General features: G+C 40.0%; 1 protein-coding gene across 1 annotated transcript; it reads left to right on the top strand.

Moving 5' to 3' along the window:
* The first annotated feature begins 3,796 nt into the window (after window positions 1-3,796).
* LOC128743107 (uncharacterized) lies at window positions 3,797-14,898 on the top strand. Its single transcript, XM_053839629.1, has 4 exons — window positions 3,797-3,906; window positions 12,704-13,286; window positions 13,378-13,481; window positions 13,923-14,898. The coding sequence occupies exons 1-4, from the start codon at window positions 3,832-3,834 to the stop codon at window positions 14,169-14,171; spliced, it is 1,011 nt and encodes a 336-aa protein (XP_053695604.1). The 5' UTR covers window positions 3,797-3,831; the 3' UTR covers window positions 14,172-14,898.
* The last annotated feature ends 2,441 nt before the right edge of the window (window positions 14,899-17,339 follow it).

Here is a 17,339-nt window from a genome sequence, read left to right as displayed (position 1 = left end):
TTTGTGTAATTTAGTAGCCAAGGTAGGAGGTGCGAGGTCGTGTGGTTTTCTGTTCCTAACCAAACAACTGTAGTTTTAGACAACCTTTGAACCACACGACTTTAGTTTTAAGTGTTATATTATTTAAACTAATATTTTTGGTAGACTAATCGATTTCCAGAGAGCGAAAAAAGGTGCTACATCCTTGGTCAATTGTAGCCTGGCTTCTGGTCTAAATGCCATTAGTTCATCCCCTAGGATCCGGAGTGTCATTCAACCTATATTAGCAAGAAATTGTGAATAAATCATTGTCTACATGGGAAGCGTTTGGTACGGGAAGTCCACGCTTTCTTCCTTCCCCTTGATTTCAAGGAGTTTAATTGAATTAGGTATTATTTCTGATTCCACTTGATTCCTTGGAATTCTCTCTGCGGTACATGCTGCGCAGTTGACCTGATCATTGACAAGAAAAATGATTAATTCAGGTAATTCAGTATAATGTCAGATTTGGTCGATTTTGTCAGCCCCATATTGAATTTTGGGCTGACAAAATGGGGAAACTGACAAAATCGGGAAATTTTTTTCAAAATTCAAGACTTAAGACCTTGCAATCTCGAAGACTTCTACCTAAAATTAAATTTTAACCCTCAATTGGTCAACCGAAAGCTTAATCAACCGGGCACAGCACACTGGTCCAGAACCTTTTTCGGTGCGCATTAGCTTTGAGCGGAAAAACTTGGTTTTAGGTTTGTGGAACCTTAGGAAGACTATCGTCCAGTGGAATTCAAATTTTGTTTAATTCCCCTAAAAGTGCAATCAAAAATTTATTTTTTTTCAGTTTCAATATAACACATTGATTTGTTCTGCAAAGTTTTACAACATATTATTACAAGAAATTTTGCTGAAGACAGTAACGTTCCATTTCTTCACTAAAGATAGAAAAATCCTATTTCCTATTAATGAAAAATCGTTAAAATCAGTTTTTCTATTTTAACTGTTTTTGTAGTTGTTGAATGACTTGTTTTTTGTTTTACAAAGTTGTACAAATAGTAAAAATACACAACATTGCTGAATGTAGTATACCTCTATCTTTGCTTGTTTAGGAACTATAGAACTTTTACTATAAAAATACCCTAATTTTGACCCCGACTTACTCGCAAGAAGGTATCATTTTATTCAAAAACTCTCCCCAGAGTATCAGAATAGTTTCAAGTAGGCTGAATAGTTTTATAAATCGTGTTTATAAGCATAAAAGCTGATAAAATCGGGGGTAGAAAAAATCGGGAGCTGACAAAATCGGAACATTACTGTAGTCATTTTCCAGAATGCTTTCAAGAATTCCAATTCAAGTTCAGATTCAAATTTAAGAAAAAGAGCAAGTTAGGATCTTAGAACAAGTTCAGATTCTAATTCAAGAAAGGTCCAAGTTAAGATACAAGAACAATTCGAAGTCTCGAGCTAAAAACAAGCTTTAGTACAGATCTAAGAACAACTGCAGGTTTAGATCCAAGAGCAAGTTCAAGTCCAAATCAACTAGGAACAAATTCAAATTCAGACCCAAGATCAAGTCGAAGTTTAGATCTAAGAACAAATCCAAGTTTTGATCTAAATATAAGTCCAAGTGCAAATCTAAGCTCAAATTCAAGTTCGGCAATATTGTAGATAATGACGTCATGTAAAGGCCCCATATACAACTTTTTTTTCCAAATTTTGCTTGGTAGAGACGGTACTGTCAAATGTGTCAAAATTGAGTTAACGTGATTGAGTCATCCTTGTTCTTAATAGACTGCTTCTTGAAAAACTTCGCTATTTTTAGAAAATTTCTGCTTTACCTGTGGCATTTTGCCAAATGCTTCGACATTCAACTCGCACGATAAAAATATCAATCAATGTGGGACACTTTTCGGGACACTTGGACATCCGGGACACGGTCTGTTCAACCTAGATTGGGCGCTATAAACATTATGTACTGCATTCTGCATTGCACTGCCTTGCAGAGAGGTTGACTGAATTCTGACATTCGCTCTGATTCTACTCTGTCGATCATCTGCAGCTGACTAAAATGGTGCCCAATACTGGAGTCACTTCAAGTGAATTAGCCTATGGCCACTATTGAATGCGCATTTTTGTGGCTTGTTTCAAATTTATTTTACCTGCATCCATTCAAATAGTAATTATTTAATTCATTGATATAATTTCTCGATATATTTCTAACTGTGATTAAGAATATTTGTTGAGAAAAATGATATTTCTCATTTTTATTGATCTAATAATAATGCTATTCGTTCGCAAATCAGTTTACTGCACCGGAAGCAAAAGCATACCGCCGTTTATCCCGTAATTGGGATCCATTACGCACAAAACAAATTATCCGACTGTTTGTGGTAAATGGTTTTAATTTCCCACGTACTACCTTTTATCAACCGAGCATTTCAGTACACAGCGCCCGCAGCCAACGAACAGCTACTTGGTAAAGGAATCGATTTTCGACGGTAATCGCATCCCCAGCTCCAATATAATTGACGCGATTTTCCGAAGGATTTGCCACACCGATTTAACGTCCCATTTCAGCCGATGATGGATTTGCCGCTACCAAAGTGCACCGATTAACAGCTTACGCGCGGCTCGGCGGATGGTACCGGGTTCGCTCCGTCATTGTGTCTGCTTCCGTGCAATTGGGCTGCCTTGCCTCCTGCCAGCAGTAGCGGAGCGGTAAGAGGATTTTCGCTGGCAGCAAGAAGCCTATAATCGTCTTTCCATTAGTGCTAAATAGCTACAAATGGTAATGCAACATTGTCTTGCGAATGTGTATCGATATGGTCTATTGTAGATTGAGATTTACTGTTTTATCATTCGCATGAATTCGCATGTGATCGCAAAAAACAAAATCTGTACGTAAAACGAAACTAGAATGCTATAAGCATTGCAAGAAGTTTACCTTCACTAGCAAGAATATTTTCACGTCATCAACACCGTATTTTCCGATAGAGCAATTCCCTCTTTTTTTCGGGATGCGAAGGAGCCGAAGGACGTTCCTGATGTAGACACACCAGAGATTGGAAGGTATCGCACTCAACTAGGCCACTCGGAAAAGTGCAACAGAACGGAGTAATGAAGACTAATGAATGTTGCCATTTCTCGTCTCTTTCACTAGTCCACTAGTCCGTCGGTGCTGGCTTGCTGTGGATCTTCGAGACTTTTATGAGGGCAGGGAGTGGTATAAATCCAGATAGGATATATCATCTGTGTTACCGTTCCATCCGTTCAACCGACAATTTTTTCCAGCAAAAAGAACCCGAACAAGTGGGTGGTTGGACGGGTCAAATTCCGAACGAAGTGCACTCGAGGAAAGTGTGGTTGAAGAATAATTGACTTCTGTGTTGTCAGCACAGCAGCTGCTGACGCTTCCCACACAGAGACGACGTGGATGACGATGAATCGAATGCTGATGTTGGACATTCATGCGTGCCAAAGACAGACATGGAAAACCGAACGAACGAAAAAAAATAACATGTTCTGTACACTGAGTGACAGCCAGGGGACGAATACTTGCACTTTTCCTGTCTATACTAGAGTGAATGGGCACGTGGATCGTTTACATGGTTTTTCTTTCATCGGGGTGCTTGATGTGGGGTGTAATTACAAGAGATTTACATGAATTAGATTCCCCAGATGTTTTATAAAACACAAAGCAACTTTTGTCTTATTAATTAATGTTATGTTTATCTTTTCTCTGCTTACAGGCACTCGTGCGGAGTGAATTCCTCTCCACCGGTTAGGCCGATGGTTCGCCGTCAGGATCGGATTTGAACGTTTTTTTTTCTAACCAATGCCATACAACCAGTGATCAAAATGAAGCATTTCCTGTACATAATTCTGATCTCGATTCTACTCAGCAAACATTATGGTTTGACGCACGTTATCCGGGTAATTGAAATGGTGAAAGTGAGAAGAGGTGAATTTGTGCCCGCGTGTTGTTATCTGCCAAGAATCAAATTGCAAAGTTTTTAGTTAAACGCTTTTAATTGTAGACTTGTTAGGAACAACTTGGAACAGCTAAGGTTTTAATAGACCGAAAAAATTTTTAGAGCTAGTGCAACGATTTTAGCTAGTGTTTAGATCTAATCGGACCTGCAAACAAATCCTATTTAATACTCTAGGCGAAAATTAAAGACTTTGGTCTTTCGTCAGAAAATGAGACGTTTCGTTATTGCACATGAAATTGCAGTGCTCTAATAATTTACGGAGGTAGCATTTCCAATTAGTAGGTTTTATTGTTGGGGAAGAATAAATGCTTAATGCCAAGAATGTTGATTCCGGCAAACTGAAATATTCTTGATATTAGGGCAAAAATATAGACTTAGAGAAGGTGAGAGTTGAACTCACAGCTCTCAATCTGTAGTCGATTCTTTCCTCTCTCTCTCTCTCTCTCTCTCTCTCTCTCTCTCTCTCTCTCTCTCTCTCTCTCTCTCTCTAATCTCACAATGGTGAAAGTTTCGCGGAATTCTGATATCCTTTGACCTAAATTTGCAAGACAGCCGAAACGTCGGATATACAACAAATATCGTTTTAAAATCATTTTCGTAGACTGCAAAAGCCGTATATCTAAACTAAATTTGCAAGATAATTTTGAAAATATGCCTTGTTTTTCATTATAAGTTGTACATTTTTAAAAGGCTGAATCGCCGATCGTTCGCTTTTGTCAACAAATAGAAAAATATTTGAATGAAGCTGGAAGGGTTTTTATGTTGGCGAAAACATATAATATTATATGCGCCTTATTTCATCTGTAACCAAACCAGGCCCCTGACAGGATGTCATATTTGCGTGGTAAGAATCGTAGCTCGCTTCCTACACGTTTTGGATAAAGCTGAAATTAATTCATGTGCCACCTAAACTACAGCTGGTACGAGCGCCTCACGAACACTCTTTTATCCGGGGCAGGATTTGCTGTGGGCCCGAAGAATAACAACATTTCTGACAAAATGATGTGCAGATGTCAATGTCCTGGTTAAAACCCTATCACGGAGTGTGCGAAAACTCCAACTAATTATGCCATATATTCCGGTTATCGCTGTTATAGTAAATCAAGACTATCACTGCATAAAAGTGGATTTTTGTCAAAGTTATAGAAAATTTGGTTGAGTACAGATGGAAGCAATTCTTCGATGAGCTTCTAAAGGGCGATATAACAGAAGGAGACGCAACGCAAGTTAACCTAGGAATGCCTACAAACGATAACAGCGTGCTGGTTCCCGATTTCGAAGAGATCCGACGAGAAATCGGTCAACTGAAGAATAATAGAGCCGCCAGAAAGGACCGACTCCTGGCAGAACTCTATACAAATGGCCAAGAACCGCTTGAAACGACACTTCACTGAAATTTTTTAGAGATTTAGGAGGAGGAGAAACAACCGGAGGAGTGGATGGAGGGTGTGGTCTGTCCCATCTACAAAAAGGGCGATCAGCTAGATTGCTGTAATTACCACCGTATTACGCTGGTCAACGCCACCTACAAGGTGCTCGCCCAGATTTTTCAGTATCGTTTATCCTCAATGCCAAAAGAATTCGTAGGGCAGTATCAGGTGAGCTTTATGGGGCCCTTTTACTAATTACGGATCAAATTTTCCAGCAATCCTCCAGAAATGTCAGGAGTACAACGTGCCCACGCATAATATTTTCGTGAATTTCAGGGCAGCGTACGATACAGTTGAACGCGAACGTCTATGACAGATTATGCGCGAGTACGGTTTTCCGAACAAACTGACGCGGCCGATCAAACGGATACGGACTTGAGACAGTAACTTTGCTTACGGAAGACATACATGCACTTACCGTACGAAGGTCCATTTTTGGCGGAGTACAAACGGATGGCGGAGAACCACGAGTTGAAGGCACTACTTTGAGAGATTCCCATCGCACACCTGGCGAAAGTTGAAAGACTATGGTGGGCCGGCCACGTCGCAAGGATGCCGGACGACTGTGCGGTGGAATCCGTCCTCTTCAAGAACCTTACCGAGATCAGAAAAAGAGGCGCCAACGTGCTAGATAGCTCGATTAGGTCATGTATTGCGACGAGTCGACGCAGTCGCTCGTCATTGAAGCCCGAGTAGCTGATACTAATCACTCGCTTGGAGGCAGAGGCCAGGGGGTGCCTTCTAAAAAAAAATTCACTCTGTACAAAAACTTATATAAGCGCCATTGTCATCGTTGTCGTTAGCAGCATAGATATAGCAGCTCCATTCAACTCGATTTTGGGCCACTCGTCGCTAATTTTCCAGCCGGTTCAGAAGTCGCAAATCTCTTTCGACCTGGTCGAGCCATCCTGCTCGTGGAGCCGATCTAATAATAGTTTTGTACATTGTTAGCTTCGTACGGCGGTTATCGTAGCTTATTGATCGTAGCGTTTTGCGTCGCAAAATTACTGGCTAGGAGTTGGCTACCCTTGGTAAAAATTGTGCCTCTCGTTTCGATACCCCCGGATTACCCCCTCAAGAGCGATGCTGAACAGGATGCGCCTTGAAGGGACTCGAGAGTGTTTCCGAGAATCGCGCGAAAATCGTGTTCTTGCATTATCTGCCATATAGGTGGTTTCGATCGACTGTATCGTATGCTGCTTTGGAAACAATTAAGATATGATTCGTGGGTAGGTTGTATTCCCTACATCTGATCTATCTGATGTGTCGAATGATAAAAATATGGTCCGCAGTTGCCCGAGCCACGAGCCCCATTAAACCGATAATTCCTTACGAAACCATGTGCTGCGATAGTACTTTGTAAGCGGCTTTACCAGCGTCCTTCCATTCATTCCTCCGGTAGCTTCTCCTCCACCAGTTCTGCCGGTAAACGGTCTTTACCAGCGGCTTTATAGGTCTTAAGCAACGCGATTTTTCGTTTAATTTTTTCAGGTCCTGGACCATTACTAGCTTCCACAGGCACTCCCAGGTTAATATCCGTTCCGCCTCCTTTTGCAATTTCACCATTGACCCAAGTAACCAAAAGTTGCGATAAAAGGGGATTTTTTGGCTTAATCAGCCAACAAAATGATCATGGATTGAACTCTATTCAGCTTAATTTTTAAGTAATTAACCGTACTTTCAAGTTCGTATTTGATGATTAAACTTCGAAGGAAATTCAATGCAGCTTCTAACAGAACTAGAAAGTTCGCCAAAAGTTCACTTAAGTCGCTATATAGAACACTGTTCAGCCCAAAAAGAAACTCCAAAAATCTTAAAAATAAAAAAAAATTGGCGGAACTTTCCCACTTCTTCCTGTTTTGTACTTTTATGACATTTCCCATTTAAACTAAGGCATTTAATTTCGGTTAATAGTGATAACCAATATAAATTATTTTATTCAATGAAAGATCGTCAGAAGAATAATCGACTGTTTTTTTTATAAATACACTCAAGTCGCTTTTTACGCGAAGGATACGTCCCGCGAAAATCAAAACCGCGTAAAAAACCGCGTTAATTCCGAAATTTGCTTAAAAAAATCCGTGTAAATTCCGAAATTCGCGTAAAAAAATCAAAATTTCGCGTAAAAAAACTTTGTGTATTTCAAAACTACTCGAAAAAATAGACGCTTTGAGCACATGCGCGTAAATTCCGAAATTCGCTTAAAAATAGACGCGTAAAAACAAATCGCGTAAAAAGCGACTATTAATTTATTATAACTAACTAAACCTCGGGGATTTGAACTCGAGTACTCCCTTTCGGTGACTTAGATGCATACCACTGCTCCGTTGCTGGAATATGCGATTTGCATTGATTTTACTCGATGTGCTAATTTCTCATTTACCACAGTCCCGAAACGAACTTACACTCAAGAACAACTCATCGGTAAAATTCATGTCACTATAGTGTCGCTATAGCGGCGTCAGAGATGGCGCAATGCATCAGGATTAGAGTTTTTTTATATGATCTATTGTAATCGCATGAACCGACTTTACAGAAGTTAGAAGGAGGCAGAGGTAGAAAATAGAAAAGTATAAAAATAAAATTCAAAGTGCTATTTATAAATTTTTCACAAAGTTTCTTTAGAAGCTGCTTAACGCTCTATGCAAAGAACAACTTTGAACTTCGGTTAATTACAGGTAAAGCTGCTGAGCAAGCTATAGGTCCATAGACATAAAGCTTGTTAACCTTCCTTAGACACTATTATCCGAACTTTTAGTTACTTTCAAGTTGCATGTTGAACTTTCCAGCACCAGCAGCAACTGTGAAGTTGCTACAGATATTAACGATACTTTATTGAGGATGAAGTTCGGTTTACAAGTGTAGTGTCTGGTTGTTCACCAAGAAAGTCCTGCGGAACTAAATTTGAACCAAATATGAACTTCCAAGTTCGTTTCTTAAGTGAAACACGAACTTTTGGTTGCTTGGGGAAGTGTTCATCGATGGACGGTTTCCACCTAAAGACCATTTCGCACTCGCTTGTGATTAGATTCCCTCTCTCGTCCCTTTCACAAGTCAGGTTTCGTCTTGTAATATCATTACTACAAAGCTATTGATATTCGTTTGCTTTTTGCAGAAGAAAAATAAGGATAAAACTATTTTTGGGAACATGTACACTGAATTTTTCCGGCTGGTCCCCTGGGCACCCTCTCTAACTGCGCCAAAGGAGATCGCACAACCACCCGCGTGTAAAATCGAGGGCGTAAGACGAAAGAGAAAAGAAAAAGTAGGGGAAGACTGTCCAGAACGCACCGTGGGGGTAGAATGGCCCATGCTATTAATTGCTTAAAAACGCGGAAACTATTTGGTAAAATTATGAATGCGCATTTTATTTTGGTGTAAAACACGCTAATTCATAATTATGTAGCATGTAAAAGCATCAAACATAGCCACATCCAATAAAATCAAGCGATTATCCGCGATCTCAATCCACATGTAAGAAATCACGGCTTTCTCTTAACCTTCCTAGTGCATTGGGGTCGTTTTCGACCCATCGGCATACTTACAAAGCTTGATACTCAGTAACGGAACGAGCTAGAGACTTGAAATTTTCTGACTTTTCCTAACTTTGGAAAATTAGCATTGTGGGGGAGTTTCAGCTTTCAGCGACATCTGGAAGAGCCACAGCAAAAAAAGTTACATATTATGCATTAAGGGTCGAAAACGACCCAAGTTTTGAAATTGCTCTCATTCATCCATTTTCAATCCGAATTTCGTTTTCTTTACCTCGTTTGAAAGATATGGCCAAAAACTAGTACCCAAGGTATGTTGGGGAATATTTGTTGACTGATGGCCACTTCTGCGTCGGTTCCGGAACACCCCCTACCAGGTCCCGGGGAACATTTTTATATTTTGAGATAATTCATTTTGCGGCACATCAAATCACATTGGCTTGATAAAATAAGACTAGTGGAAGTACAACGGGGACATTTTGGACCCGAATGGCCACTTCCCCATCAGTTACGGAACATCCGGTACCTGGTTTTTGAGGCCTTTTTTGAATTTTAGGATGATTTCTATTGCGGCACGTCAAATTTCATCACTTTGATAGCATAAGACTATTGAAAGTATAATAAACACATGTTGAAGGCAAATGGTCACATCAGCATCGGTCCTGGAACATCCGGTACCCGGTTTTTGGGGACATTTTTGTATTTTAGAATAACTCATAATGTGACATATCAAAACACATCGGCTTGATAAAATAAGACTGATGGAAGTAAAACAATGTCATTTAGAAGCCAAATGGCCACTTTACCATCGGTACTGGGTATCCGGTACCAGTTTCGGGGGACATTTTTGACTTTTGAGATAATTCACCATGCGGCACCTCAAATCACATCGCGTTGATAAAATAACAACAATGGAAGTATAATGGGGCGTCAGTCGCATATAATCCGGTACCCGGTATTTATAATGAACCGTAAAACGGGGTAACTCGGGGCATATGAATTACCCTGTAATCCAAAAATGTCCCCAAAACCCGGATACCGAATAGTCCGGAACCGATGATGAAATGGTAATTTAGGCTCCAAAATTTTTCCATTGTACTTCCATTGGTGTTATTTCATCAAGCCAATGTGATTTGATGTGGCGCATGATGAATTATCCTAGCCAAAAATGTTCTCATAAACCGTGCACCCGATGTTCCGGAACCGATGATGAAATGGCCATTTGTCTTCAAATGGTCCCCATAGCTCTTGGAACTGTTTTATTTGATCAAGGCGTTGTGATTTGATGTGCCGCAAGATGAATTATTTCACAATCCAAAAATATCCCGCGGAACCAGGTACCGGATGTTCCGGAACCGATGGTAAAATGGCCATTTGGCTTCTAAATGACCTTATTTTATTTTCATCAGTCTTATTTAATCAAGCTGATGTGATTTGATGTGTCGCAAGATGGGTTATCCTAAAATACAAAAATGGCCCCAAAACCCGGGTACCGGATGTTCCGGGACCAATGCTGATGTAGCCATTTGCCTTCAAAATGTCTTTATTATACTTTCAATAGTCTTACGTTATCAAGCTGATGTAATTTGACGTGTCGCAAGATAAATCATCCTAAAATTTAAAATTATCCTCAAAAACCGGGTACCGTATGTTCCAGAACCAATGAGGAAATGGCCGCTTGGGTCCAAAATGTTCCCATTGCACTTCCTTTAATCTTATTTTGTCAAACCAATGTGATTTGATGTGCCGCAAAATGAATTATCTCAAAACATAAAAATGTTCCCCGGGACCTGGTAGTGGGTGTTCCGGAACTGACGCAGAAGTGGCCATCAGTCAACAAATATTCCCCAACATACCTTGGGTGCTAGTTTTTGGTCATAGCTTTCAAACGAGGTAAAGAAAACGAAATTCGGATTGAAAATGGATGAATGAGAGCAATTTCAAAACTTGGGTCGTTTTCGACCCTTAATGCATAATATGTAACTTTTTTCTAATGCATTAGGAAGGTTAAGCTTTTACCACTAGTCGGTATGCAAATTTCATAATAAATACAGTCTATCTAATTGATATACTGTCATACTCGATGATTCATCACAAAAACGGCATTAACGAGTTGTTGCCTCGTGAGCGGACTATGCAGAAAGACGGTACGAGGTTGTGCGTGTGCACACAGCAACGGCAGCTGTGCTATGCTTCTCATACTCGCTCGCGTGAGAGTAGGCAGCGTTTGCTTCTTGCTCAATTTGCAACATTGGCCACAATTTTCAGAGGAAAAATCCGTAGTTTTACCATCTGTCTTCTAATCACCCCTCAAGAAAGTTATTTGCGCCTAAACGTGTGATCAGTCTTTATTGTATTTCTTTTTGCAGGTATTTTGTATTGTATTTGTAGGAAATTTTTACTTTTTTCAGTACGCTTACTCTAGTCAAGTACGCTTACTCTTGACTTTCGTTCGTTGTCTTTTTTGTTTTTTGTTGCAAAAGAGCTGTTGCCTTCTTGTCATTTTGGTTGTTGTCTATTTAATATCTGCATTCTGGTATCTTTACATCATCTCTGCGATTTTGGTAGCTCTTAAAGGCGTTATTTGTGATCATTTGTAGTATTTTTTGGCATATCTTGTTGCTGTTTTGCTGTCTTTTTACCTTTTCCTCGTCGCTTTTACTGCATCTGTTAGCGGTCATTTAGTTCGGTCCTTATTATATTTTTGACATTTTTTATCGCTTCTTTGGCATCTTTACGGCTTTTTCATCTTATTTTTGTTGTCTCTTCGACTACTTGTTCTTTCGTTATCATTTTGTCACCTCTTCGTCATATTTTGTCATATTTTCGACATTTTATTGTTGTCTTTTCAATGCGTTTTGTCAGCCCTTTGTTGCTGTTTCTTTGTATCCGTTGTCTTTTTGTCATTTTTCTGTTGTATTTTTGTAATCTTTCCATGGTCTGTTGTAATTTTGTCGCTTTAAGACTTCAGATTTTGGTATTTTTAGTCGGGTTTTGACAGCTTTTTACCGTTTTTCGTCTATTTTGTTTCTATTTTAGTGTCTTTTCATCGTCATTTTGTAGTCTTTTTTCGTTCGTAGTCTCTCCCAACCGAAATTTGAATCGACGACGACTGGCTTGTTAGACTAATGTCGTATTGTGAAACCAACTGAGAAACTGTCCAACAGTTGTTATTTATCACGTAAAAATAACAGACTAACGAATGGAAATGAGAATTCCAGCTACTCGGCATTATAACAATCTTATTCGTTTGACAGTAGGAAAGAATTAAAATTGTAATGCACTACCTTCTGAAATCATATTACGAACTGTCAAAATATCTGAAGAAACATTAACGAAAATAGTTCGTCCTTATCCCGTACTCCAAAAAAAAATATCGGTTTACTCTTAATCTGCATAAACTACGGTCAGAGAGCGAACATTTGAAAGTTAAGATTATCATGGCATGTCAAAGAAATCCTCAGATCACAAGATGAATGACGTTATTTTAATGGAATTCAGCTAGATTAAAAAGTCCATTCGCTATTGCTGAATCCGACTAATCGAACCATTTGTTATTTATCTTTTATAAGGAAAAACGTGCAGGAAAAATTTCAACAAATCGATTCAGTTGTCCCAACAGAACATTACAATAGCTTTAAGGTCACCGTAAAGAGTCATTTATCTTCTGTAAATGATTTAAAGTTCTATTTTCGTTGGCACATTTCACTTCTTCTAGCTTTATATACCGAATGTATATCGACCAAGTACATATATCGACAAAAAAATCAAACTACCAGCACCTGGTTGAAACTATTTTCTTCTCTCCCTTCGCCAGAAACGACAGCTATTCCGTGAGCAAGTCCTTCCACATGCCGGCGGTAAAATTCCGGATTCGGCCTTTCACACCGATCGGCTCGCGTTAAACCATCTCCAGCGGGAGGGTATTGCCGTCCCGGATGGGGTACTGCTGGAGCAGAGGCGCCACCAGGTCCACCAGCATCCATATCGGTCCTCTCGACCGACATTCCTGGTGGCGCAGAGCTCGGACGGCCGGTATACCTCGCCGGCCGGGGCGTACGGCCACAACGACATTGAAGCCGTAGAAAGCACCTACTCCGTTCCCATGCCGTGGGAGCAGGATCTGTACCAAAAACATACGGCCAACTACTACCGCGGTCTTCCACTGGCTGTGCCGGTATTCAAGGAACTTCGGTTACCGCACCATTCGGTGTTTAACTTCGACTATAGTCATAGTAAAAATAAGCTACAACCATCGCTAGTGAAGCGACCAGTGCCAGTGCATTCGACGGTGCCTGCAGTATCCAGTTATGGGGCCCCGGTGGGTCCCTTCCAGTTCCACGAACCTCCGAAACCCAGTTTATCTCTAACACCGCAGAACTATGTCAGTTATCACGCAGGTATGGTTGCAAATGTTCGAAAACGTCTGAATACATTGCCTACCGGTAGGCGCTTTTTTTAGCACGTAAATAATCATTTCCTATTTTGTAGCTTTGGGTAACTTGCTAAGTTATCAACCAGCTTTCGCGTACGGTAACGACTGGAACAAGCACTGGGGCCAACCTGCCGCTTTTCACCACGGCCTTTTGTCTAACGTGAGTAGATTGTGTTTTGTAGGAATATTAAATGAAAAAAATATTGAAGGTGCTCTCCACTTTTGATAATGATAATACATAAATGAATAGAAGAGCATTGCCCGCCAATTAGACAAAGAGGATTGCATATTTAATAGCAATTCAGCGCCGAATGGTAACGATGGTGAAAGCTTCTATTCCCGCAATTTCGAAGAAAAAAATCTCCCAAATTAGAAGCATCTACCAATCAACCAGAAAGCGCAATTAGTGTTCATTTTATGTATCCGTGAGACCTCCTCTGGGCTCTCAAGTTGCTACAAATCGCCAATTTAATAATTCTCGTTGGCTCCGGCACAATGCCATTTTCCACCGAAACTCTCTAAACCATCATTTTGTTAATCTTCTTGCTGGCTCTTCTCTTCCCTTTCTTTTCTATTGTACTTTTCGGTTCGGTCAAAACAGCCACTTAGCAGTTTCGAGGACTTTTACGGTGATCCCGGCGGCAAACAGCGCTATTACCGAAATGTGAACCTGCAGCAGCAAGGTTCGTCCGGAGCGGCAAAGGATAAGGTGCACCCGTCGCGGTTCCCCACTCCGGGTCGGCCCCGGCAGCAGGCAACCCCGCCACGGAACGGAGGACGGAAGCTACTGCCATTGTTATCACCGACGGTGGCAACAGCGTCGGTATCTTCCACGCGGACAACCACTTGAAGATGCTCGTTAGTGTGATGTTACCTTTCATCAGCTGCTCTTCACTTTCTCGTCGCTAACCTATAAATCTGTAAATCCTAGCTCCTGTCGTCCTTTCCGCCGACCGGCCGGCGGCGCCATCCGTCGTTCGTTCGATTTAAAGTGCGTGACTGTGTGCGTGTGTACGTGTGCGCGCACAGTAACCTCCTCGAGATGGTCAAATCCTGTCCTGATGGATATCGGCGAGAAGTCGTGGAGAGGAACACGGAGGTGAGGCTCTACGCACAGCGCCCGACGAAATACAGACCAAAAGTTTAATCCTCTAGAAGCGTAATCGCAACCGTTTTGCCAGTAGTAATCCTACTTTGCTATAAAATTATCCCTTTTTATCGGGGCAAAGTATTTTGTTGAGGCTCGCAATTTGCTCATTTTTTTTCCTTCTTCCTTTCGAATGCTAGCTAGTGACTACGACTACGACTAGGGCCGTATCGCTTTGGTCAGTTTATTTGTGTTTTACGGCTCGACATTGTTTGATGAGTTTTTGCTGAGCTTTCTTAAGTTTAGGTCGAGCACCGACCGAAGGTACCTGCTATTTCTTTGAAGCTGAGCGCTGCTCTGAGATTTAAAACATCATTCGCCAGTAAACTGCACACTGTGCACTGGATTAGATTAGGCCTAAGTGTTTTTATTTGTTATGAATCTGATTGAAGTCGCCGTACAAGTTTGATTAAATAATAAAGCTTTACTGTGAAGCGCGAAGAAATACTAGCCATTGATGGATTGTTTGATTTCTTATTAACATATTAAATTGATGACAAATAAACGACAAACGATTTGTTAAAGTAGTTTTCCTGCTTATTGTTTAAAGCCCAAGGTCTAAAAGTGGAATTCAATCTGGTATGTATTCCAAATGTATTTCGATTCAGTAATTTCGATAGATTTTTAAATAGAAGGCAGGTTTGTGAATGTGATATACAGAAATTTTCAAATGTATTTCCCACACATATAAGAATTATTAAGAAGATTATTTGGCGCAGTGAATTGAAGAATCGTCAACTAAATGTTCCAAAAAACAAATTTTTGCATTCCTCTGTGTACCGGCATTATTAACCTGTTTTACTTATCGCGGCCCAACGTAAATTTTTTTTTATTAATGGTGGAGGAGCGTTTGGTGACGAAGAGTGGTAGACTGGATAATATTGCGAAACTTCAATGTGGGGCCAAAAATATATTGCGTAGTTCAATTACTGAGTGGAACTCTAACCCATTGTCTCTCGGTTTGCGCCCAAGGGTTTTGACAATTAAACTATCAGTACACGACACCACGAAACTAGATGTGAGATTATCTAATATATGGTTAGAGTCTCACTCTAATCAATCTAATCAATTTTCTACAACTCACGCTTGGACATCATTTTGGAGCAAACCTAGTTTCCGAGATACGATTTTTGAAACATAGTACCTAATAAAATTAATACGCCCTTTTTAAAAAGTGATTCTTGAGCGTAAATGGTGCCGAATTGTGTGGAAAGTACATATTTCCTGTTATCAAAAACGTAGGTGACGTTCAGGACATTCAAACTTTGTCATGCACCTCTTTCACGTAAAACTGCTAAAATTTGAAAATTACAGAAATGTGTTTGGTTCCGTCTTAATTGAATCGTAAATATCAAAGCGAGATTTTAACATACGTCCATACTTACTTCGGCAAAGTTGTTCGTCATAAACTTTCCCATCTATACAGTATAGTCACGTTGCTCTGAGACACTGTTCGACACCCTGTTTGGACGTTTATTTAAATGCAATTTCGAAAATTTCAAAATTTTGCTGAATTCAATAAATTTTTGTAACCAAATAAGACTCCAGACATGTCACCATAACTTTTTCATGAATGTATCAGGTCTCAATGGTTGTGAAAAAAAATAGTTAGGTGCCTTGTTTCACCTACTTTAACATTTCTAAAAATATTTTTTTGAATTTACTTCCGAAAAATGCCAGTTTTTCATAAAACTCAAATGCGCGACCCCTAAATCGCGTCAACCAATGCACTATGGGCCAGAAATTGAAATTTCGGGACAAATATATTTGTGGTTAAACGGCGTGTCTCAGCTCAATGTAGTCTTCGGCAACTTTTTGAATGAAAAAATGATGCATCTTTTTAAGGGATCTTCCAATATTTACGTGTTACTTTAACAACAATTTAAGTAATAACTTTTTGAGTAAATTTTTTTTCACCTTTTTGGTTTCAGAATATAAAAGACAAACCAATTTCAAGTAATTTTTCTGAAGATATCAAACTTCTACCTTTTACCCATTTTCAGCAATAGACCTTTGTTTATAAACGACCCCTCAAATCACATTTCTTCTTGTAACATGTTTATTTCAACAGACAGCTCAATGTGATGTTCTAGACAACATTTTGCACATTAAAGAGGAATATTTTTGCTGGAGACGGTTTCGCTTTTTCTGCATTAATATATCTAATGATCGAATCACAAAAGGTCGAAACACGTATGGCCGAACAACATATTAGGCCGAAAATATTCACGCCCATCAACCTGCACAAACGTTGGGTACATGCTGTGCTTACTCGCTGCCGCTTGCTCGGACTTAACTAAGGGATAATACCTACTAGGCAGTAAGCCTAGGAAAATGCACGCACCTAAATAGAAGTGGTTTCTGCGGGGGGGCTTCCGAGGCTTCCGGCGGGTCATCGGCACACACTCGCTGCCTGCGACCGTTTCGCCCTGAATCATCTAGAAAACATTTGCTCTGACACGGTATATAGGTCTCACACCTTATAAGGAACGTGAATCATTTGCACTTATCTCATCTATACTCTACAGTAAATAGTTGTGTTGCTATTGTGGTTTTTGTTTGATTATGATAAGTTATGATAAGTTATTTGTTAACTGCTTGCCAATTTATATTTTTTTATTGAATAGTTATTTAGGCATCCCGAAAAAATTAGGCCTTTCGTGATTCGGCCTTCTGTTACTGTTGTTGAAATTCGGCCATTCATGATTCGGCCATTTGTGTTTAGGCCTTCCGGTACCAGCCCATTAAAACATTCGTAATCTTGCTAAAAAAGACGGTGGGAATTATTAAAAATTCTAGTTTTGTTAAAGAGAGAGATTTTTTCTACCATCATTGGTTTGCCTATAGTGGTGGCAGGGTTCCTACCGAGGT

Source organism: Sabethes cyaneus, chromosome 3 (assembly GCF_943734655.1).
Source record: "Sabethes cyaneus chromosome 3, idSabCyanKW18_F2, whole genome shotgun sequence".
NCBI lineage: Eukaryota > Metazoa > Arthropoda > Insecta > Diptera > Culicidae > Sabethes > Sabethes cyaneus.
The sequence above is the reverse complement of the archived record's forward strand: the minus strand, read 5'-3'. Positions and strand labels throughout refer to the sequence as shown.

Bases quoted from the DNA above. Each gene is read 5' to 3' on its own strand.
- LOC128743107 (XM_053839629.1), top strand. From the start codon at position 3,832: ATGAAGCATTTCCTGTACATAATTCTGATCTCGATTCTACTCAGCAAA. The intron at 3,907-12,703 runs GTAATTGAAATG...TCCCTTCGCCAG, and splicing joins GTTTGACGCACGTTATCCGG to AAACGACAGCTATTCCGTGA. The intron at 13,287-13,377 runs GTATGGTTGCAA...CCTATTTTGTAG, and splicing joins CTATGTCAGTTATCACGCAG to CTTTGGGTAACTTGCTAAGT.